Here is a 23,129-nt window from a genome sequence, read left to right as displayed (position 1 = left end):
AACTTATATGCAGAGTACATCATGAGAAACGCTGGACTGGAAGAAGCACAGGCTGGAATCAACATTGCTGGGAGAAATATCAATAACCTCGGATATGCAGATGACACCACCCTTATGGCAGAAAGTGAAGAGGAACTAAAGAGCCTCTTGATGAAAGTGAAAGTGGAGAGTGAAAAAGTTGGCTTAAAGCTCAACATTCAGAAAACGAAGATCATGGCATCTGGTCCCATCACTTCATGGCAAATAGATGGGGAAACAGTGGAAACAGTGTCAGACTTTATTTTTCTGGGCTCCAAAATCACTGCAGATGGTGACTGCAGCCATGAAATTAAAAGACGCTTACTCCTTGGAAGGAAAGTTATGACCAACCTAGATAGCATATTCAAAAGCAGAGACATTACTTTGCCAACAAAGGTCCGTCTAGTCAAGGCTATGGTTTTTCCTGTGGTCATGTATGGATGTGAGAGTTGGACTGTCAAGAAGTCTGAGTGCTGAAGAATTGATGCTTTTGAACTGTGGTGCTGGAGAAGACTCTTGAGAGTCCCTTGGACTGCAAGGAGATCCAACCAGTCCATTCTGAAGGAGATCAGCCCTGGGATTTCTTTGGAAGGAATGATGCTAAAGCTGAAACTCCAGTTCTTTGGCCACCTCATGCGAAGAGTTGACTCACTGGAAAAGACTCTGATGCTGGGAGGGATTGGGGGCAAGAGGAGAAGGGGACGACAGAGGATGAGATGGCTGGATGGCATCACTGACTAGATGGACGTGAGTCTCAGTGAACTCTGGGAGTTGGTGATGGACAGGGAGGCCTGGCGTGCCTCGATTCATGGGGTCGCAAAGAGTTGGACACAACTGAGCGACTGATCTGATCTGATCTGATAAGCTCTCTAGGGCTGTTTAACTTTACAAATGTATTGATATAATAAAATACTGATCTCCTCAAAGCATTATGGGATAATTAAAGGCAAATAAACATAAGTGTGTTTACCTAATTGGTTAGAAAACTAAAGCAGTCAACAAACAAAATATATAACGGAGGTAACAGAAATGATAGAGTCTAAAAACATTTTAATATTCAGTGAGATAAAGGAATGTGTTATGTACATGAAGCAAGAACAATAGGCAGTTATAAGGGAAATTAAAGAATTTATAATTTTAAAAAGTTACTGTTGAAACAAAATTTCAATAGCAGACCGGACTCCATGGAAAAATGAATTAGTTGGAAATCTTAAGCTGAAAGTCTCAAAGGGGTAAAGTTGCAAGAAAATTTCAAATACATGGAGGAAAAAACCAGAAATTCCAACATCCCTCTAATAATAAGTGTGTGTGTGTTCAGTCTCGTCCAACTCTTTGCAACACTTTGGACTGCAGACTGCCTGGCTCCTGTGTCCCTGGGACTTTTTGGGCAAGAATACTGGAGTGGGTTGCCATTTCCTCCTCCAGGAGATCTCCCTGACCCAGGGATCAAATCTGCGTCTTCTGCATTGCAGACAGATTCTTTATTGCTGAGCCATCAGAGAAGCCCTAATAATAATTAGGATAAATGAATAGAAATAATATTTGAAGACATAATTGAACAAATACATATTGTGTCTACTATGGATTAGGTTATTGCATGCTAAACAGAGAGCAATGAACAAGAGTAGATTAGGGACTTCACTGGTGGTCCAGTGGTTGCGAGTCTGCCTGCCAATGCAGGGGACATGGGTTCAATCCCTGGTCCGAGAGGATTCCATATGCCTCAGGACAACTAAGCCCACACACTAACTCCTGAGCCCATAACTCCTGCGTACTCTAGACCTCATGCTCTGCAAACAAGAGAAGCCCCTGCAATGAGAAGTGATGCACTGCTACAGAGAGTAGCCCCCACTCCCTGCAACTAGAGAACGCCCGCAGGCAGCAATGAAGACCTAGCACAGCCGAAAACAAATAAAATAAAAAACTAATTTAGGTCCCTACTCACATTCTAGTGAGAAGAAGGAAGACATAAAGCAACAAACATATTTTTGAAAGAGCAATTGTTGTAAGAAAGTAAAATAAGGTGAAGTGGTAGAGAACACTTTTTGTTGTTGTGGGCCTTCTTTAGACCAAGTGGTCAGAGAAAGCCTACCTCAGGAGCACTGTGTTCTCTGGGGACTGAATGACAGGAAGTATCCAACAGGCAGATATGTGGGAGCAAAATTTTCCAGGAAGAGAAGTTGGAGTGAAAACACTAAGGTGGAATTAGTGTATGTAAGGAAAAACTAGAAGGTCTATGTAGATGACCAATAGTATGAGTGTGAGCGTGGTGGGGGGCAGGAGATGACAGAAGCAGCCCAGAACCATATTTTTAGGGTCTTTATCGATCAGCATAAGGAATTTTGATTTTACTCAGAATGTTATCAGAAACCAGACTTTAATCTTTTCAATCGTAAAGACAATGATAAAACAAATCCATATCTACACACAGCCTTGTGTTATCAATTATAAAAATAAAACTCTAATAGCTGCCAGAATGAAAAAATAGATTACCTATAAAGGAAAATGTTCATTGGAAGGGCTGATGCTGAACCTGAAGCTCCAATACTTTGGCTATCTGATGCAAAGAACTGACTCATTGGAAATGACTCTGATGATGGGAAAGATCAAAGGCAGGAGGAGAAAGGGACAACAGAGGATGAGATGGTTGTAGGGCATCACTGACTCAATGGACATGAGTTTGAGCAAACTCAGGAAGATAGTGATTGACAGAGAAGCCTAGTATGGTGTAGTTCATGAGGTTGCAAAGAATCAGACACAACTTAGCAACTGAACAACAACAAAAAAAATAAAGGAAAAAGTATCCGATTGATGTCAGACTTCTTATCAGCAACTTGAGAAGGAAGACTACAACAGAGCAATGCTATCAAAATACTTTTCCACGTAGACTGATAAGATTCAAAACAGTTTCTGTCATTTACTACCTGGACAAGTTACTTAACCCTTTTTATGCTTCAGTTTCCTTATCTGCAAAATGGGAATAAAAATGGTTCCTGCTCCCTAGGGTTGTTCCAAGAATTAAATGAGCTAATAACACTCAAATGCATATACAGCAGTCATAAGAACTGACCATGTGTACCAGGTCATACACGAAGTCTGAGAAATTAAAAAAAAAAAATGTAACACCTAGGTCATGTTTACTGACCATAATGAAATAAAATTAGAAATGGACAATAACCAGTGGAAATTAAAAGACTTAGAACTGAGTACACTGAATGCATTATGATGTGTCCAAGAAATACTCAAAATGCATAGGCTGAAGTAAAGTGAAATAGAAAGTAAACCAAGCGAACTTTCAATTAAAATGAATTGCTAAATAAACCAAAGAAAGTAGGAAGAAGGAAATAATAAAGATAAATGAAGAAATTAGTAAAGTAAGGAGGAGTGGATCAATGAAAACAATGCTGGTTCTTTGAAAAGACCAACAATCAATAAGATCAAGAAAAGAGGGCACTAATAAATAACATTGGTCATAGGGAAGGGACATAACTGATACAGGGAATTTTTAAATGTATATTAGTGAATAAAGAGCTTCTAGGATATTGAAAACACAAATGTATATTTATTTAAAAAGATGAATGACTAAAATTGGCCTCAGAAATAGAAAAATCTGATTAAATCTACAAGAGTAAAGGAAACTTTAGATGCAGTTGAAGACCATTAACCACCCCGTCCACCTGCCCAACTCCTTTCCCTTTCATTAAAATGACACCTGAGAGTATTTAAACATATGCCTACCAAAACTTCAGGGTATGTTATATAAATGGTTCCAGAGCATAGCAAAAGAAAGAGGATTGAAGCTCATAAGAAAATTTTAGCTGTATCTAAAATGTCCTAATCTTCGTAAAGGAGAATGCATGCAGGTATTATGAGCCTATTTTTAAAATAGTTTTTTATTTTTTATTTATTTTTTAAATTTTATTTTATTTTTAAACTTTACATAATTGTATTAGTTTTGCCACATATCAAAATGAATCCGCCACAGGTATACATGTGTTCCCCACCCTGAACCCTCCTCCCTCCTCCCTCCCCATACCATCCCTCTGGGTCGTCCCAGTGCACCAGCCCAAGAAAGGGAGATGACTACAGGCCACCCACCTGGGAAGAAAGCTCCAGGGTGTATCCCACCTACCTGTTCCAGCATACAATGCAGTATCAAGGGCACAGAAATGAACTCTTCTGGAACTGGATTCAGCAAATCATTGTAGTATCTCATGTCTACTTCATTTGTGATGACGGAAGCCACTGTGAGAGACACAAAATATTGTTGTTCAGTTAAAACGTGCTCTCCATTTCTTCCATCCACAGATTCAAATTCTGATCATGCCCTGATAAACCAGGAGCTAGGGTGGAGAGAGATGCGAAAACAGCCTGGAGGACATTCATCCCCTAAAGTGCCAGCTCTCGATACCGATTTCCCTAAAGCGCCAGCTCCTGACACTGATTCCCCTCAAGCGCCAGCTCCCGGCACCGATTCCCAGCTGCTCCATACATGCCTGGTGGTGGTGGTGGCAGTGCTGCTGGAGGAGGAGCTGGAATCTGTGGCTCTTCATATGCTTGTGTTTTCTTCTTTCCAGGGATTGCAACAACAGGTTGTGGAGGCTACAAGAACAATTAAAAAGGAACAATTGAAACATCCAGTTGAGAGATGCCTTCATCCAATGCTGGTATGATGGGATTTCGACGGGATTCTGAGCTTATATGATTCTGTTCACACCACAAAATCATTTGCTAATATGAGGGTCAAATAAGCAAATTTGGTCCACAGAAGGAAAGAAGTTAATGGGTATGGAGATTTCTCATTTTTTTCCTAATAGAACCCACTAGGCAATGGAATTCCAGTTGAGCTCTTTCAAATCCTGAAAGATGATGCTGTGGAAGTGCTGCACTCAATATGCCAGCAAATTTGGAAAACTCAGCAGTGGCCACAGGACTGGAAAAGGGCAGTCTTCATTCCAATCCCTAAGAAAGGCAACGCCAAAGAATGCTCAAACTACCACACAATTGCACTCATCTCACATGCTAGTAAAGTAATGCTCAAAATTCTCCAAGCTAGGCTTCAACAATACATGAACTGTGAAATTTCAGATGTCCAAGCTGGTTTTGGAAAAGGCAGAGGAACCAGAGATCAAATTGCCAACATCTGCCGGATCATCAAAAAGCAAGAGAGTTCCAGAAAAACATCTATTTCTGCTATATTGACTATGCCAAAGCCTTTGACTATGTGGCTCACAATAAATTGTGGAAAATTCTGAAAGAGATGGGAATACCAGACCACCTGACCTGCCTCCTGAGAAATCTGTATGCAGGTCAGGAAGCAACAGTTAGAACTGGACATGGAACAACAGACTGGTTCCAAACAGGAAAAGGAGTATGTCAAGGCTGTATATTGTCATCCTGCTTATTTAACTTCTATGCAGAGTACATCATGAGAAACGCTGGGCTGGAGGAAGCACAAGCTGGAATCAAGATTGCCAGAAGAAATATCAATAACCTGAGATATGCAGATGACACCACCCTTATGGCAGAAAGCGAAGAACTAAAGAGCCTCTTGATTAAAGAGGCTTCAAGCTCAACATTCAGAAAACCTAGAGCATGGCATCCTGTCCTATCACTTTATGGCAAATAGATGGGGAAAGAGTGGCAGACTTTTTTTTTTTTTTTGACTCCAAAAATCACTGAAGATGGTGACTGCAGCCATGAAATTAAAAGCCACTTGCTCCTTAGAAGGAAAGTTATGACCAACCTGGACAGTACATTAAAAAGCAAAGACATTACTTTGCCAACACAGGTCTGTCTAGTCAAGGCTATGGTTTTTTCAGTAGTCATATATGGATGTGAGAGTTGGACTATAAAGAAAGCTGAGTGCCGAAGAATGATGCTTTTGAACTGTGGTGTCAGAGAAGACTCTTGAGAGTCCCTTGGACTGCAAGGAGATCCAACTAGTCTACCCTAAAGGAAATCAGTCCTGAATATTCATTGGAACGTCTGACGCTGAAGCTCCAATACTTTGGCCATATGATGTGAACAACTGACTCATTTGAAAAGACTCTGATGCTGGGAAAGATTGAAAGTGGAAGGAGAAGGGGATAACAGAGGATGAGATGGTTGGATGGCATCACCAACTCAATGGACGTGAGTTTGAGTAAACTCCGGGAGTTGGTGATGGACAGGAAGGCCTGGCATGCTGCAGTCCATGGGGTCACAGAGAGTTGGACATGACTAAGAGACTGAACTGAAGTAATTACCAGGAAAGGGATGGGAAGATGGGGCACCAAGAGTCAGGAAGATTTTCTTCCCTAGGGTGACTCAGAATCGTGCCATTCTCCCTCTGAGAATCCTTGAATGGTTCCCATTGCTTTCAGGATAAAACCCAAACTCTTGAGCTCAGCACCCAAGAACATCCTGGCTCCCACCTTTCAGCTTTTGTTGCTGTTCTCCACTCTGTATGTATGGCCTGGAAGCACTGCCCCACCCTGTGGTGTGGTTCCGGCCATAATACTTCTTTGTTTTGACCTCCTTGTCTTTGTAGCATCTTTGCCCCTTTCTTGAGAGTACCACCCTGTCCCTATCCCCAACCAGGCTTTACCCAGGCAATTCATCCCCAGTCTTCAGCCCATCACTTACTGTGCCTGGTAAGGCCTTCTTGATTCCCATCTCTCTAACCTCCTCTTCTCAGGAGCAGGTTAGGTGCCATATTTATAGGCTTCTCCTGCAACCTCAGCGAACTATCCTCCCAGCACTCATCATGCTAAATTGAAACCACCTTTGACTTGACTGCCGTTCCCTTTAAAGCTTAATCTCAGTGAGGAGGACAGGGGATGGATCTTGTTCATTATTGTATTGCCAGCACCTGGTATAGCATCAGCACAGAGTAGGTGTTAAATAACAATGGTTGGGCTTCCCAGGTGGTGCTAGTGGTAAAGAACCTGCCTGCCAAGGCAGGAGACCTAAGAGATACAGGTTCGACCCCTGGATTGGGAAGATCCCCTGGAGAAGGGCGTGGCAACCCACTCCAGTAATCTTGCCTGGAGAATCCCATGGGCAGAGGAGCCTGGGAGGCTACAGTCCATGGGGTCTCAGAATTGGACACCACTGAAGTGACTTAGCATGCTCATAAACATGGTGGTTAAGTTATCAATAGCCCTCCTGGTTCCAGATGTTATTTATTGCACCATGGCTGAAAAGTAGGTTCTATCATCCCCTCTGCGGAATGATAGTTGGAAGGTAGTTGGGGAGCCTCATAAAGTCCCTACCATATGGATACCTTTAATTCTGTGCCTAGGGTCCTTGATCCCACCCTCATCCATTAAACGGCAGCAGGCGGAGTCCCCTTGCTACCAATATTTGTGATTTTTTTTCTTCATATGTTTTATAAATGTGAAAATTAAGTTGTTTAACGAATCGTTCGGCCCACTGAAGACACTCCAGCATGTGCCTACCTCAGGAATCAACGTCACTTCAAAGATAGGCTTCTCACTAACCACCTGTGGGACATTAATAAGCCGCATGCTTTCCAAATAGTGCTGGTGCTGCCTTTTCCAATCCAGGGTGTCGTACATCAGACAGGCAACATTTTCAAAAATTTCGGTGCCCAATCCCAGCTACGGGTAAGAATGAACAACAATTAGTTCTTGGCTTCATATCGTTGGAATCAGATGTATGGTTTGTATCTCCCTTAGAGCCAGACCTATGATTTCCACAGGGAAGCCCTTCCCCAGCTGGTCCCCAAACCACTGAACCCTTCTGGCCCTTCCTGTTCACCACAATGCAGACTGTTCCCTTTGGAGGGCCTCTGGCTGCCTAATATTGTAAGAGTCTGATTAATGCTTCACCAAGGTGGAAAATGCCATATTCATTCGCTTCAGCAGAGAGGCCTATTTTCTAGGCATCTCCATTCCTGAAGCAACTCATGAGATAGGGAATTTCCACATCCTCAGCCCAAGGCAAGCTGGGGCTGAGCTCCTGCTCGGCCACACAAGAATTGCAGTGGAAATCTCCCACACTCTCCATACAAGCACACTGCTGTGTGGGTGCCATCAGGATTTCTTCCTCTCCTCACCCGTGCTACCTTTAGGGAGGAAACCCTAAGAGATCCTGATAGACCAGCACTGCTATGATACCTGCAAGTTTTATGATCTGGCAAGCAGGTCATAGAGCAGATATCTCTATTACCTTGGCTTTCATTTCCAGAAGTGGAAAAGCACAGTTATCATTAAGTCTGCTTGAAAGCACAGGAGGATTAGATAGGCTCCTCCTGTTTCCAAGTTGAAGTGCTAAGGTAGAAGGAGAAAGCTCCTAGCAGGGCCAGTGACTCAGCCTGGCAGGAGTCCAGAGACAAGCCAGCTTTGCACATCCTTACAGCGCACCTCTTAGTCTGGGCTTCGTGGGTCCCCTCCAGAGCTGAGAATTCCTCAGTAAAACTTCAACCTGATATTCTCTGCCCACATTCTGGCACAGAAACATATTTTTGTGTGCTTGTATTTATAAGAAATAGAGTAAAAGCTTCTGGTCAATTATCCCTTAGCTTAACTAGCTAATTTCTTTTTAAATCAAACAGCAAATCACATGCTAAAAGCCAGAAAATTATTTCAGCAACCCAGGGCTTAACTTGAGATGTTGCAGATGTCGTTCATAGGCAGTTAGCACTTCTTGATGGGCATTTATTTGATGTAAAGCTTTCGTTACCTGGGTTCAGCAGAAATACAGCCTGCTTGTTTGCAGCCAAAGGTACTAATGCTTTCCTTCTTCCAGAGAGAAAGACGACTTGGCTGGCTTCTGGCTTGGATGTGAGGCCATTATCAACTTACAGATAGAGCTGAGAGTATAATACCGTCTATCTACAGTATGTATGTAGGCTACTTGTATTAGAAATAGGTTTATTACTTCTATATTTTTCAAGTGATCCTAAGTTTACAATTAATTTTGATTTTCAGTATTAAACCCAAAGGCCTTTTCTTCTGAAACCCAACTCTATTACTGAACTGCTTTTAAGGCTTTCTTTGTCCACCATTATTTGTGCTGGGTTGCTCACTCACAAACTGGACCTTGTAAAGGCATGCCTGGGCTCTAAAAGTCTGCTGCAGTTGGACCCAGATCACAGCTCTGGCATGAAGATGATGTTCAATAAATACTTGCAAAGTGGCTGATAGAATCGATATGTCCATTCGGGCAGCACAGTTGATTCATCTCATTTCCTCGTTTACCTTCCTCATTTGCTTTCCTCATTCACCTTCCTCATTTACCTCATAGCCCAACTAGAGACTCTAGACATTAATCTTCTAGTTCTGAAGTCAGGAGTATATGTGCATAAGGTACATATGTGCGTAAATGTGTTAGTCTCTTAGTCGTGTCCAACTCTTTGCTACCCTATGGACTGTAGCCTGCCAAGCTCCTCTGTCCATGGAATTCTCCAGGCCAGAATACTGGAGTCTGTAGCCATTCCTTTTCTCCAGGGGATCTTACTGAACCGGGGATTGAACCTGGGTCTCCTGCATTGCAGGCAGATTCTTTACCGTCTGAGCCACCAGGAAAGTCCCAACAGTATTTCAAACTGCTATTATTTTTTCAACATGAAAGTTCTTAACTTTAATTGCCATTTAAACTCTTCCACTCTATATTTTTAAAAAGGGAAATATAGCCACATTCACTTTCTTTAAAAAATGGAGTGATTAGGGACCTCTCTGATAGTCCAATGGTTAAGATTCTGCACTTCCCTGCAGCAGATACCAGTTCGATCCTGGGTTTGGGAATGAAGATTCCATGTGCCACATGGTGTGGCCAAAAAATAATAAAAACTGGTTTTAAAATGGAGTGATTAAAATCTAATGAAAAGAAAGCATTTAATTCTGGCATAGGAAATAGGATGCTGTGAATGGGGCTGGGTCTTTTGGAGTTGCAACTGTGTGTCTTGATGTTCACATCTATGTACTGAGGATGCAATGGAATGTCTTCTACCCTGAGCTCAATGCATATCAGCTCCTCTCAGCCTCTGTCTGGGGAGGACATAAGACACACAAAAGGGAGCCCTAGTTAGAGCAGGAGCAAAATGTTCTTGGTTTGAGGCTGCCTTAGAAGACTCTTTGTATTGCCTCCCCTTAATTATGATTCATCTTCCCTGATGCCTCAGCAGGTAAAGAATCTGTCTGCAATGAGTGAGACAGAGGATATGCAAATTTGATTCCTGGGTCAGGAAAAATCTCCTGGAGAAGGAAATGGCAACCCACTGCAGTATTCTTGCCTGGGAAATCCCATGGACAGAGGATTCAAGATCTATATGGCTGGGATCTCCTGTGCTCTATTAAGTCAAAATTGCACATAAGTTCTTTCGAAGGTATGTGGCCAAAACTTGGCCTAAATGAGAGGAGGACTGTTTCCACAAAACTTAAATTTGTGGATGTGAGTTTTAAAGTTAGGATAAATTTTTAAATTCTTGGAAGAAGAGCTGGTTTATCATCAAGATAGAGTAGACAGCTGCCTTTGAAATGGTGTTTCAGGATCCCAGGGCAATAGCTTCTCTTTCCCAAACACATCTCACATTTGCTGGGAATAATCTAGAACTCCAAGAAAGTAGGATGGAGTAGTCACAGTATGACAGTGCCTGGAATGCAAGTATCTCTGGGATAGAGACACAGGGCCCAACTTAACATGAAGTAGTGAAGGACAGGTGGACTCTTTTCTGAGCTCAGGCTTAGGAGGCAGGGGACTGAGAGACAAAAGGACCGAGGAAGATATCTAGATGAAGGAATGGGATGACGCAAAGCAAGGGATTTCACAAGAACCAGCTTTGCCTTCAGCCACAGATTTGCTACGTTCAGCTTTGTTTCCATGGATCTTAGTGAGAGTGAAAGTCACTTAGTTGTGTCTGACTCTTTGCAACCCCATGGACTATCGTCTGCCAGGCTCATCTGTCCATGGAATTCTCCAGGCCAGAATACTGGAGTGGGTAGCCGTTCCCTTCTCCAGGGGATCTTCCCATCAAGGCTAGGATTTATTCTTACTACTGCCAAGGTAGATTTTCCTGATGGTTCAGTGGTAAGGGATCTACCTGCCAATGCAGGGGACATGGGAGATGCGGGTTTGATCCCTGGGTCAGGAAGGTCCCCTGAAGAAGAAAATGGCAACCCACTTTAGTATTTTTGCATGGGAAATCCTATGGACAGAAGAGCCTGGTAGGCTACAGTCCATGGGGTTGCGAAGAGTTGGACACAGCTTAGTGACTAAACAACGATAATAATAGTTGCCAGTAGTATGAGACTTAAGTGTTCTGTTTCTACATGATAACATCTAATACCTTATGTTGACAATATTTGTCACTCAACCTGTGTTGAAGATGTTCAAGATGAACAAGATGCAGTGTTCAAGATGCCACACATCTGCGTGCTCTGTTGTATGAAACACTCTATTGTGTTTGTGATGTATCCATTGCTACTTATTCAAATCCTGTCTGTCCTTCAAGGTTCAAGTCTAGGCTTCCCTCCCCAGTGTTTTCACAGAATTCAGCCAGTGCACATCCATCTCAAGGTAACAGAATCAGGGATTCTCATAGTGCGAACTGCCCATGTGGCAACCCATGGTCATGAGCAGCCTACCCTTTGGCTCAGAAACTCCAGGATTTGATGTCATTCTTTGCCTCTTAGATGGTCAGGTTTGCATTTTGTTTGTTTGGGAGCTACCCACAGTCACTGTCCACAGACACTCATCCTCCCCTTCCATCTTGTTTCTCCCAACTTCCTTCAGGACACACTTGATGTGGTCTTTCTCCGGGACTCTGCTTTCAGTTCAAGTCCTTTCAATACTGACATATATTACCCTGTAAGGGCTTCAACACTCCTGGTTCCCTGGTTGTTGGGACAGGTGGTCAGCCAGAAAGAGACCTGAGAGGTCTCTTTTTTTTATAACAGGAGTGCCTGGATATGGATATCTTCCCCGATATCTGTGATAAGTAATTGCTCAACGTTCTTTTTTAAAACACCCTCATATATATAGATTTTGTTACTTTTCAGAGCATCCTAATTCTTCTTTTTCTGAATTAGTAAGAAACAGTGTTTCATACAACAGATCATGCAGATGTGTGGCATCTTGAACACTGCTTCTCTGTTTCATGATTTTGGTCTTGCCTTTCTGCAAGTACCTCAATAGCAGGGGGCCAATAAATACACTCAGGAAATGCCTGCTAATTGTTGGCTGGGGGTCAAGTCATTCTATTAAGATAAACCTTGTCAGGCAAATAAATTAAAAATACAATTTTGGCAATAGAAGCAAGGACCCAGAAGAACAATGTCTTGAACTAATGCATAAAAAAGAAAGACAATATAATTCAACAAACTGTAAAATTTAGTATTTTCATAATTTATATATATTAAGACTCTGCTGCCTAGAGCCTTAAGGTATGAAGCAAACCCACACATCACCAAATAAAATAATTACCAGCTTTATCTTCATCTACATCTTATTCCTTTGACATTAATTCATACACTAAAAGCTGAAGTATCAGGCTATAGCCATTATCAGACATTCAATGTGCCCATTGTCTTGAAGATAAACCAGCCTAGCACAAAACCTTCTCTATAGACAGTGATCAATAAATATCTGTGGAATGAACGGATGAGGCAAATGGAAGCACAGTGTCACAGGTTCAAACTAGTCAGTCTCACTAATGCATGTACTAACCAACATCTCGCTGTCTGACCAGTCAGAAGGAAACTTGTCAGCCTTGACTGTGTATTCAAGCTGAGCGACATCAAAGAGATTTGTTTCTGGTTTCTGGTTATTCAGGATTGGCTCCAAGTACTTCCAGAAGATTTCAAGTTCTTTTATGCCATTCTCTTTCTTCAGTTTTTCAGCTTCTATTTCTAATAAGAGCAACATGTTTATACTGCAAAATGAGAGTGCTGAATGTCACCCCACGCGCGGTGCTTGTGGTGAGTCATATACCTTGCCCAGTGTCTGTACAGCACCAGAAAATACAAATATAGGTAATTTTGAGAAGTGTTTGGACCTGGACTATATAATTAAACATCAGAGGATTTTACTGCTGAAATTGTTATTAAATATGAGCTTTCCCCACCCCTTTATTTTATAGTTGAAGCCTAGAAAGATAATAATAAGGTCACACATTTTGGGAGCTAACTATGGCCAATATTTCCAGCACTCCTATACTGTATCTGTAGAGGAGAAGTTTTCCTGCCACACCACTTTTCGACCTTTTTAGCATTTGTTTGATGCATAACTGCAGTTGATCCAGTTCTCCTTCCTATGTGGCTAAAAACACACTGGGTCCATGATTTCTGCTTCAGTTAACTTGAGGCCACATTGAAATGGCTACTAGTTTCTCTGGGCATTTATACTCTGACTGTAAAATAATGACAGTTTTCCATAAAGTTACACTTGAAAATTTGTCTGACATGTTTTGTTTTTTTCCATCTGTAACTAAATAGGTCCTACTACTAAGATCTCATTATTCTAAAGTTTCTCTTTCTGTGATTTTATTTTTATATATTAAATATTTTTTAATAGAAAGACTGTGGAACTTATGGGTTTCTCTGGTGGCTCAGATGGTAAAGAATCTACCTGTAATGCAGGAGACCTGGATTTGATCCCTGGGTAGGGAAGATCTCCTGAAGAAGGGAATGGCTAACCACTGCAGTATTCTTGCCTGGAGAATTCCATGGGCAGAGAAGTCAGCATTTTCTCATTGGCTTCAATAATAAATATTTAACGTTACAACTAGCCTTTGAGACAGGAATAGCTGGATTTGAATTCTGACTCTTTTACTTAATAGCTGCCCCTAGACTGAAAGTCGTTTCCTGTAAAATGGAAATAATAAAACATACTTCTGAGAGTTGTCATGGAAACTACATGAATCAACACACTTAAAGCCCTCAGCATTAAGCCAAGTTCCAAGGCCTATGCCCAATAAATGGCAGCTATTATTATCAGGGTTAGCTATTTCTAACCCAGAATGGCAAATTTTTAAATGTCATGTTATAGAAATTGGGATGTGGCTGTGTAAGTTACAAAGTCCTGTGCAAAAAATATTACTAATAAATAACATAAAAGTGAAATAGCATATGGCAAAAAGAGCATGAACTTCCAGGTCACAGAAGCTTATGCTGAATCCTAATTCTAGTACCCACACAGTAGAGTTTTGTTCCCTTCCCATAGAGGGCGTCTGGTTCAATTCCTTTAGGGGAAGACGCTGAGGCTCAGAATAGCTGAACAGCAGTGTAGGAAGAACTTCATCCTATAGCTTCCTGGTCCAAGGCCCAGAATATACATGCCCCTTCTGATTTGTCGCAATAAACCAGTAGCAAAGCCAAGCAAGAGTCCAAAGTGATGACCACCCCCCAGAGCCATTTGGTGACTGTGGCTGCTGGCAGAAAAGATTCTTTACAGTTGATCCACCCAGCACATGCTTTGGGTAAAAGTTATATATCAAAATTCCTGAGAAATGGAGTTGGATAACCAACTCTATGTTCTCTGTGGCTAAGCAGGGATAGAAACACAGGGTATGATTTGAATTTGCAAAATTTACAACACCTGGCTAGTGCAAGCAGCATAAACAGCAAATCAGTCTCAAAAGGATTTAATAATATATGTATCGTAGGACTATGTCTTGGACAGAAAGTTGTATTTGTTCTTTAAGGACAGTGGGTAATATTCAAGGATTCGGTAAGTTGCTTAGCAGACTGCATACCTTCTGGCTGAAGAAAACTTTCCTGCTGTTGGCTAACTGCTGCCAGGTGTGTCTGCAGAGGTTCATAATTCTCTGAAGATATTTTAATCACGCTGCTTATGGGAATGCCAAGCTCCGTCATGATCGCTAATAGCTGAGGATTGTTGAAGCCCACAACTATAAAGTAATGCTGGGCACCGTCATCTGGCTCATCATCTGTTCAAAAAATACCATAGAGAAGAGCAGCCATCATTTTAAAAGAGAACAGGTTGCACGCAGCCAGTTCAATGGCTCCATACATTATGCATGCGTTTATCATCCCCGGGGCTTGCCAAGAGCAGTGGGGTTGGCTGGAATGCAGTCCTGTTGACTGGTTTTCATTATTGCCCTTCCAGTAAGAAGGCTGTGGCCATTTTACAAAATATTAAATCACTGTTGCAAATGAGACAAAGGCATAATAGAAAGACAAACATACAGAGGGCCTGTCGTCATGGAAAATGTGTTTGGATTTTCGTGGAGAAAAAAAAAAGTCTAGGTTGTAATTTTTCTTGGTTCTAATCTCTTGAGCAACATCTGGCTTTACTCCTGAATTACGAGTAGCTGAAGCTTCGTGATATTTTATAAGTAGAGGTGTTTACAGGAGAGGGAAATATTGAATATGAACATACTCCCTACCAAAGCATTCTGTGTATTTATGTCAATAGGTGTGGATGCAGAGTATGGGTTATGTAGCAACAATATTATTTATTGCACTCAATTTTAAAATATATATTGTGCATATTCCTAAAATTTTTCTCCTTGATTTAATCCTGGCTACATTGTTCTATTCGTGTTAGAACATGAATTTATATTAGAATGTTAGATTCTGAGGGGTAAGAAAAATTGTCATACTTTGGTATCAATACTAGATGGTACATGAAAACATTACATTTCACAATGGTTCATTAAGATCAACTTAAAAATAGAGCAACGGATGCACAAACTTTTGATCTTCAAGTAGTGATTTTTCTTCAGTTACTAAAACAAATCAGTATTGATATTGCCCATGAAATCCATAATATAATTGCTCCTAAGTAAGTAGGTTTAGAGCAGAGATTATGGGAGTCAAATTGGCAAAGAATGAGAAGACCTGCCATCTTATTTAAATACAATGTGCATAACAACAGTAGCTCCATTCAGATTCATGGGAAGGAGCAATAACGCATAGCTGTCTAAGTTGAATAGTTTTTATGTAGACAATCTAAATGAAAGAAAATTCTCATTGCTCTATCTAGGACAAAGAGATAGTGGGAGAAGTTGAGGTCGGGAAGCTACATGCTCTACATGAGTCACAAATTAACTGGTCTGATTTTATTGGTATTGTATTTCATTTGTGACAATAATTACTTTTGCTTTGCCTTACAAGTGTCTCTGACTTTCTCAAAATGTTCCCAAACAGACACTAAGCTGCTTGGTAGCACAATAGGCTTGTGACTTCATCTTTTATTTGCACTGTGAAAATATGCCTAGAGCAAGACACATGCTAAAGAAATATTGGCTGAAAACATAAATGAATTGCAAGTAGAAATATTTTTCTACCAAGGTGTCATGGGGAGCATGGGATTTATGGTTTTAAAAAAGGGGAAAGCCTGGGGAAGATTAAGCATAGTGATTGGAATGATTTCTCAAGTTCACAGGTTACAGAGCAAGCAGCGAAAGCAGCATCTCACTGACCAATGTATTGTTTGGTGTCATCCTCTTCCCCCCTCCTCACTAACTGGGTGGTCTTTTTCACCGCGATGTTTGCCTCTGGCTGGTCCTTTCCCTTTCCTTTGGCAACCTTGGCAGATGGGGACTTCTTCTCCTTGGGAGATTTTGCTTTCACTTTATCCTTTTCTATCTTAAATCTGTCTTCTATGACCTGGAAAGACAGAATACTTTTCATTAAACCATATAGTGAGCAGACAATGGATTTTCTACTATCAGGTAAATTAATGCTTTATCTCATGCAATCACTGCTTTACTCATTTATTCATTCTTCAGGCCAGGAGAGTGGAGATTTCAGGTTGAGTCTAAGCTGTGAGAAGGTACATCAATTCACCAAGAAGGGTGGATGCTAAGAGGCTGTCGTACACACATCCCTCTTGAACGGAATTCGTCTTAAAGGAGCCAAGCTTGACCTAATAAACAGCCAACTGAGGTTGTTGGTGGTGGATCTTGAACACATTGTGATGGCAGGGACTTAGGTTTATCATGTTGCCTAAGCTGGGGGTCTCTTTTTGTCTTACAGACATGTGGGGTTGCTAACAAAACAAAAATTTTAAATAAAAAAAATTTTTATGATAGTTTTTCCTGGTTTAAGTAGTGTGTCAACCACTTTTAACTGTTAAAGGATTCTTTTGGGAACTTAGCACTAACTATTTTTGGTATAGTGCCGCTTAAAAAATGGGATCAATGGTTGCTATCTGCTATGTTCAAAGAGATCAACACAGCAATGCGAATTCTTTATACACTGCTCTGGGGCATGCTGAGATTGTCACATACCAACTAAAGACCTAATTTTTTTTTTAAACCATTTTTTCTTTCCAAACAATTGCCAAAACCTCTGTACAAATAGTTATTTCATAATGTAATCACAATTTTCATTCATGTGTTAAAAATACAAATAGACTGAGTTCATTGAAATGATGTGGTAGTATTGGATAATATAGAAGACCCAGAATATGTTTATGTTATTCACTTTCCCCATGTTCAACAAAATAGCACACAAACATAACTAAACAAGCTACTGTAGCAACAGTGGGGGCGCTGTGTTTTCCTGGGTTCTTAGAAGCAAATCTGAAGAACTCTGTTCTAAGACAGTAGAGATAAAGAAAGTAGAAGATATACTGCTTTGGCATCCAGCTAACAAATCTTGGCACAGGAGGGGAAAGGGGTGTCTGCCTCCTCCACATGGCTTCTGGATGTTGATGGTTCCAGAGAACCTGGTTTAGCTTTAGCACCCGGAGGCTGTGTCAGCGATGCCCATGGACTCTCCACACATGCCTAGCACTTGTGCTGCTCAGTTCAGTTCAGTTCAGTTAAGTCACTCAGTCGTGTCCGACTCTTTGCAACTCCATGACTGCAGCATGCCAGGCCTCCCTGTCCATCACAAACTCCCGGAGTTTATTCAAACTCACATCCACTGAGTCAGTGATGCCATCCAACTGTCTCATACTCTGTTGTCCCCTTCTCCTCCTGCATTTAATCTTTCCCAGCATCAGAGTCTTTTCAAATGAGTCAATTGTTCGCATCAAGTGGCCAAAGTATGGGAGTTTCAGCTTCAGCATCAGTCCTTCCAATGAATATTCAGGACTGATTTCCTTTAGGATGGACTGGTTGGATCTCCTTGCTGTCCAAGGGACTCTCAAGACACTCCAACACCACAGTTCAAAAGCATCAATTCTTCTGCGCTCAGCTTTCTTTATAGTCCAGCTCTCATACCCATACATGACTACTGGAAAAACCATAGCCTTGACTAGACGGACCTTTGTTGGCAAAGTAATGTCTCTGCTTTTCAATATGCTATCTAGGTTGGTCATAACTTTTCTTCCAAGGAGCAAGCATCTTGTAATTTCATGGCTGCAGTCAACATCTGCAGTGATTTTTGAGCCCAAGAAAATAAAGTCTGTCACCGTTTCCACTGTTTCCCCATCTATTTCCCATGAAGTGATGGGACCGGATGCCATGATCTTCGTTTTCTGAATGTTGAGCTTTAAGCCAACTTTTTCACTCTCCTCTTTCACTTTCATCAAGAGGCATTTTAGTTCTTGTTCACTTTCTGCCATAAGGGTGGTGGCATCTGCATATCTGAGGTTATTGATATTTCTCCCAGCAATCTTGATTCCAGCTTGTGCTTCATCCAGCCCAGCATTTTTCATGATGTACTCTGCATAGAAGTTAAATAAGCAGGGTGACAATATGCAGCCTTGACGTACTCCTTTCCCTATTTGGAACCAGTGGTGCTAGTCGTGGGAAACTCAGCCTCCCCACACCTGCTCCTTGGCACAGGGAAACGTCATTGAAGGCTGGAGATGTCACTAATACCCTTGGGTAAGGCAGCAAGGAAAGCACAAGGGAAAGTACAGAGATACGAAAAGCCTTTGCATGTCCCTCTGCACCAGATACAAGGTGTTCCATAAAATATGGCTGGGCTCTGTTCCCTTGAGTTTCCACTCTACTGGGGAAGAAAGAGGGAAAATAGCACATGAACAGAGAGATGTTCATGCATTTTATGAAGGATAAAACCTGATGTAGTAATAGACACACAGTTCACCACTCTCTAGAAGCTAGTGCTGGAAGGCCTTTGACGAAATGGCATTTGAGTGAGGACCTGAAGGATGAGGAGTCATCCCTGTGAGAAGTGGGGAAAAGATGAATTGTGTATGCAAAGGCCCTGAGTCATAAAGGACATGAATGTACTCAAAGGCTTGAAAGGAAGTGAGTATAGCAGGAGGAGAGTGGGCAAGGGAGAGAGTAGCCAGAATAAGGAGGGGGAAGCAAGGCATAGGTCAGGCCATCCAGGGTTTGGGAGTAGGGGATTCACATATTTACATCTTATTAAAAATGCAACGATAAAGACCATAATGGCTTTAAATGGAGGCTTACTGGGAAGTTGCCACATAGGAACGCAGGAGACCAGTAAGTAAATTCTAGAAATAGTCTAGATAACACTTAATGGTAATTCAGATTAAGTTGTTGGCAGAGTGGAGAAAAGAGGATGATTTAAGATCTGTTGTGAAAGTTGAAATTACAGGGTGAAAGATTAGAGACGAGGAGTGAAGGAGGAGGCAGCAACAAAGATAACGCCTTGAATTTAATTTGAGTAACAGGGTGGTTGATGGTGCCACTCACAGAGACAGGTGTTAGGATGGGAAATTGCTTTTAGTTAAGGTGGGCAGACTATTCAGAATGATCTTGTTAAATCTGAGATGCTCCTGAGATGACAAGGAAACAGTTGACTGCAATTGTACTCTTCCCAGAAGAAAAAAGATTTGACTGGAGTTACAAGTTTGGGTGTGGGTAACATAGAGATAGTAGTTAATGGCATGGGAAGAGATAAGACTCTTGGGGAAAGAGTTCTCAAGAAATATGAGAAGTGAAGCTGGTGTCATGCTGGAAACTCCAATACTTATCAGTCGGGTATAGGAGGAGATGTTGGCAAAAGATAGAAATGACTTAAAAAGTAGGAAAAAGTACAGAGTGTGCAGCTAGAGGACCAAAGAACTGAAAAGTATGGTTGGTTACAGGTGACATCATGGGAGCAGCCTTGGTGGGGTGTGGAGGCAATGAATAGGGAGGCAGGAATAGTAGGGTGACCACTTGTGTGGATCACTGTCTCAAGGACTTTCCTGTGAGCACTATTCACAATAGCCAAGACATGGAAACAATCTAAATGTCCATCAACAGATGAATGGATAAAGAAGATATGATATATACATATATACATACACACAATGGAATACTACTCAGCCATATAAAAGAACAAAGCTATGAGAAATGCTGGACTGGAAGAAACACAAGCTGGAATCAAGATTGCCAGGAGAAATATCAATAACCTCAGATATGCAGATGACACCACCCTTATGGCAGAAAGTGAAGAGGAACTCAAAAGCCTCTTGGTGAAAGTGAAAGTGGACAGTGAAAAAGTTGGCTTAAAGCTCAACATTCAGAAAACGAAGATCATGGCATCCAGTCCCATCACTTCATGGGAAATAGATGGGGAAACAGTGGAAACACTGTCAGACTTTTTTTTTCTGGGCTCCAAAATCACTGCAGATGGTGATTGCAGCCATGAAATTAAAAGACATTTACTCCTTGGAAGGAAAGTTATGACCAACCTAGATAGCATATTCAAAAGCAAAGACATTACTTTGCCAACAAAGGTTCATCTAGTCAAGGCTATGGTTTTTCCAGTGGTCATGTATGGATGTGAGAGTTGGACTGTGAAGAAGGCTGAGCGCCAAAGAATTGATGCTTTTGAACTGTGGTGTTGGAGAAGACTCTTGAGAGTCCCTGGGACTGCAAGGAGATCCAACCAGTCTATTCTGAAGGAGATCAGCCCTGGGATTTCTTTGGAAGGAATGATGCTGAAGCTGAAACTCCAGTACTTTGGCCACCTCATGCGAAGAGTTGGCTCACTGGAAAAGACTCTGATGCTGGGAGGGATTGGGGGCAGGAGGAGAAGGGGACGACAGAGGATGAGATGGCTGGATGGCATCACTGACTCGATGGACGTGAGTCTGGGTGAACTCCAGGAGTTGGTGATGGACAGGGAGGCCTGGCGTGCTGCGATTCATGGGGTCACAAAGAGTCGGACACGACTGAGCGACTGATCTGATTTGATGCCATTGTAGCAACATGGAAGTACCTAGGGATTATCATACTAAGTGAAGAAAATCAAATAGATAAGCCAAATACTATATATTACTTATATGTGGAATCTAAAATATGACACAAATGAACCTATCTATGAAAGAGAAACACACTCACAGACATAGAGGATTGACTTGTGATTGCTAAGGGGGAGGGAACGGGGGTAGGGATTGAGCAAGAGGTTGGGGTTAGCAGATGTAAACTAGTATATATAGAATGCATAAATAACAAGGTCCTACTGTATAGCACAGAGAACTATATTCAATATCCTGTAATAAGTCATAATGGAAAAGAATATTTTAAAATGCATATATATGTAAAACTGAATCAATTTGCTATATAGCAGACGTTAACACAGCATTGTAAATCAACTATACTCCATTAAAAAAGTAAAGCATACAACTAATCTAAATGTATTACAAAAAGAAAAATAAAAAGGGAAAACCGTTAAAAAAGAAGTTAGTTTGTGAAGGGAAACTGGAGCTCTGAGATTGTTCAATGGATGAGTGGGCAGGAGAGGAGTATAATATAAAGCTATGTGTGTATATATTAATATGTACATATGTAAAATCAGGAGATGTTGTGTTTGCAGGCTGATGGGATGCTCCAGCAGAGAGGGAGACATTGAAGTCACTGGGGAGACTCCTTGAGGAAGCAAGATAGGGTAAGATCAAGAGAATGTGTCAATAACTGGACTTTGATAGGAAGAAAGGCAATTTCTTAGTTTAATAAAAGGAGCAAAGATGGGATGGGTGGCTGGGTGTGGGTACAAGGAAGAGAGAGGTCTTGATGTGTTGAGGGAATGTTTCAATGTTTTCAAGCGAAGGATGAGGCAAAGTTATCAACTCAGGATGGGCAGGTATGAGATAGGAGGTTTCACTAGAGAAGATAATGTGAGTCATCTCAGAAAGTGGGGAAGAAAGCTCACTCTCCACCAGTGTGGAGAGTTTATTAGAAATTTTGAGACTGCTCATTTAAAACAGAACCAGAGCCCAGATCAGTGGCACAGAGTCCAATTAACTCAGAGGTGTTGGTAAAACTTGTGCACGCTCTCGTAACCATGCCTCTGATCATGGTGAGTCCACTAGAGTGAAAAACTTCTGTGCAGCTCTGAGGTGGACAGCTAGGCTCATCACAGAAAAGTCCCAAGTTGGCCAACAAAATCTTCCAGAAACTTCTACAACCATCATTTCAAATAAAATCACAGGGTGATCTTCAGAAACGAAGAAACTGTTTTGGGTTAAATTATTCTGAAGTTCACCTTCATTTCTTTCATTGACCTTTATACATGCATCAATATTCCATCATTCCAAAATCACTTTCTGAGTGTGGTGGTCATTTGTGTCTCAATAAGACCGTTGTTGTTGTTTAGTCACCAAGTTGTGTCCAACTCTTCTGCAACAAAATGGACTGTAGCCTGCCAGATTCCTCTGTCCATGGGATTTCCCAGGCAAAAATATGGAGTGGGTAGCCATTTCCTTCTCCAAGGCATCTTCCCGACCCAGGGATTGAACCCAAGACTCCTGCATTACAGGTGGATTCTTTACCATCTGAGCCACCAGGGAATGTCTTCCCTTAGCAAGGCCAAACTTGATACCCTGGAGACAAGCATCTTTTAAACTTATTTCCATTAACACTGAAATGACCTCCCTCCTTTCACAAAAAAATTCTTCCTGATTTACTTCCTTATGTAACATTTTTAAATCATAAAAATAATCATAATTGAAAAATTAGGAAAAAATTGAGGATTTACCAAAAAAATTCACAGTTCCACCATCCAGAGAAGATGGGTAAACAAGCTATTAATGCCTTTTTTCAAATTATGTTTTGGCGTCATTTTAATGTAATCATACTGTCACCTCTACACAAGCTCTGCATTTTCCATTTAACAATGATGTACCTTTAATTGATAAAATATCAAACAGTATTTCTATGTAAAATATTTCTCATAGTAACTCTATACACGCTTTTCTGGTGTGCAGACACTAATTGGTAAAGAACAGAAGCAAGTGAAAACACCTGGGTCTTTCTGAGGTGTCAG

General features: G+C 41.3%; 1 protein-coding gene across 2 annotated transcripts in view; it reads right to left on the bottom strand.

Moving 5' to 3' along the window:
* SPAG17 (sperm associated antigen 17) overlaps positions 1–23,129 on the bottom strand; it is a 250,107-nt gene that overhangs the window by 155,272 nt on the left and 71,706 nt on the right. Inside the window, exons 5-10 of one of the 2 annotated variants that reach the window (XM_025288015.3) lie at positions 16,409–16,595; positions 14,717–14,911; positions 12,691–12,872; positions 7,461–7,622; positions 4,515–4,620; positions 4,151–4,263 (exon numbers count right to left, since the gene is read on the bottom strand). In XM_025288015.3, coding sequence (XP_025143800.3) covers positions 4,151–4,263; positions 4,515–4,620; positions 7,461–7,622; positions 12,691–12,872; positions 14,717–14,911; positions 16,409–16,595 — 945 coding nt within the window. Of the gene's footprint in view, positions 1–4,150; positions 4,264–4,514; positions 4,621–6,645; positions 6,791–7,460; positions 7,623–12,690; positions 12,873–14,716; positions 14,912–16,408; positions 16,596–23,129 lie in introns of those variants that run through there. The other variant, XM_044944491.2, reaches the window with a different exon arrangement.

The sequence above is a fragment of the Bubalus bubalis genome, chromosome 6, assembly GCF_019923935.1.
Source record: "Bubalus bubalis isolate 160015118507 breed Murrah chromosome 6, NDDB_SH_1, whole genome shotgun sequence".
Classification (NCBI taxonomy): domain Eukaryota; kingdom Metazoa; phylum Chordata; class Mammalia; order Artiodactyla; family Bovidae; genus Bubalus; species Bubalus bubalis.
Note: the sequence above shows the minus strand (reverse complement) of the source record. Positions and strands in the feature narration are given on the sequence as shown.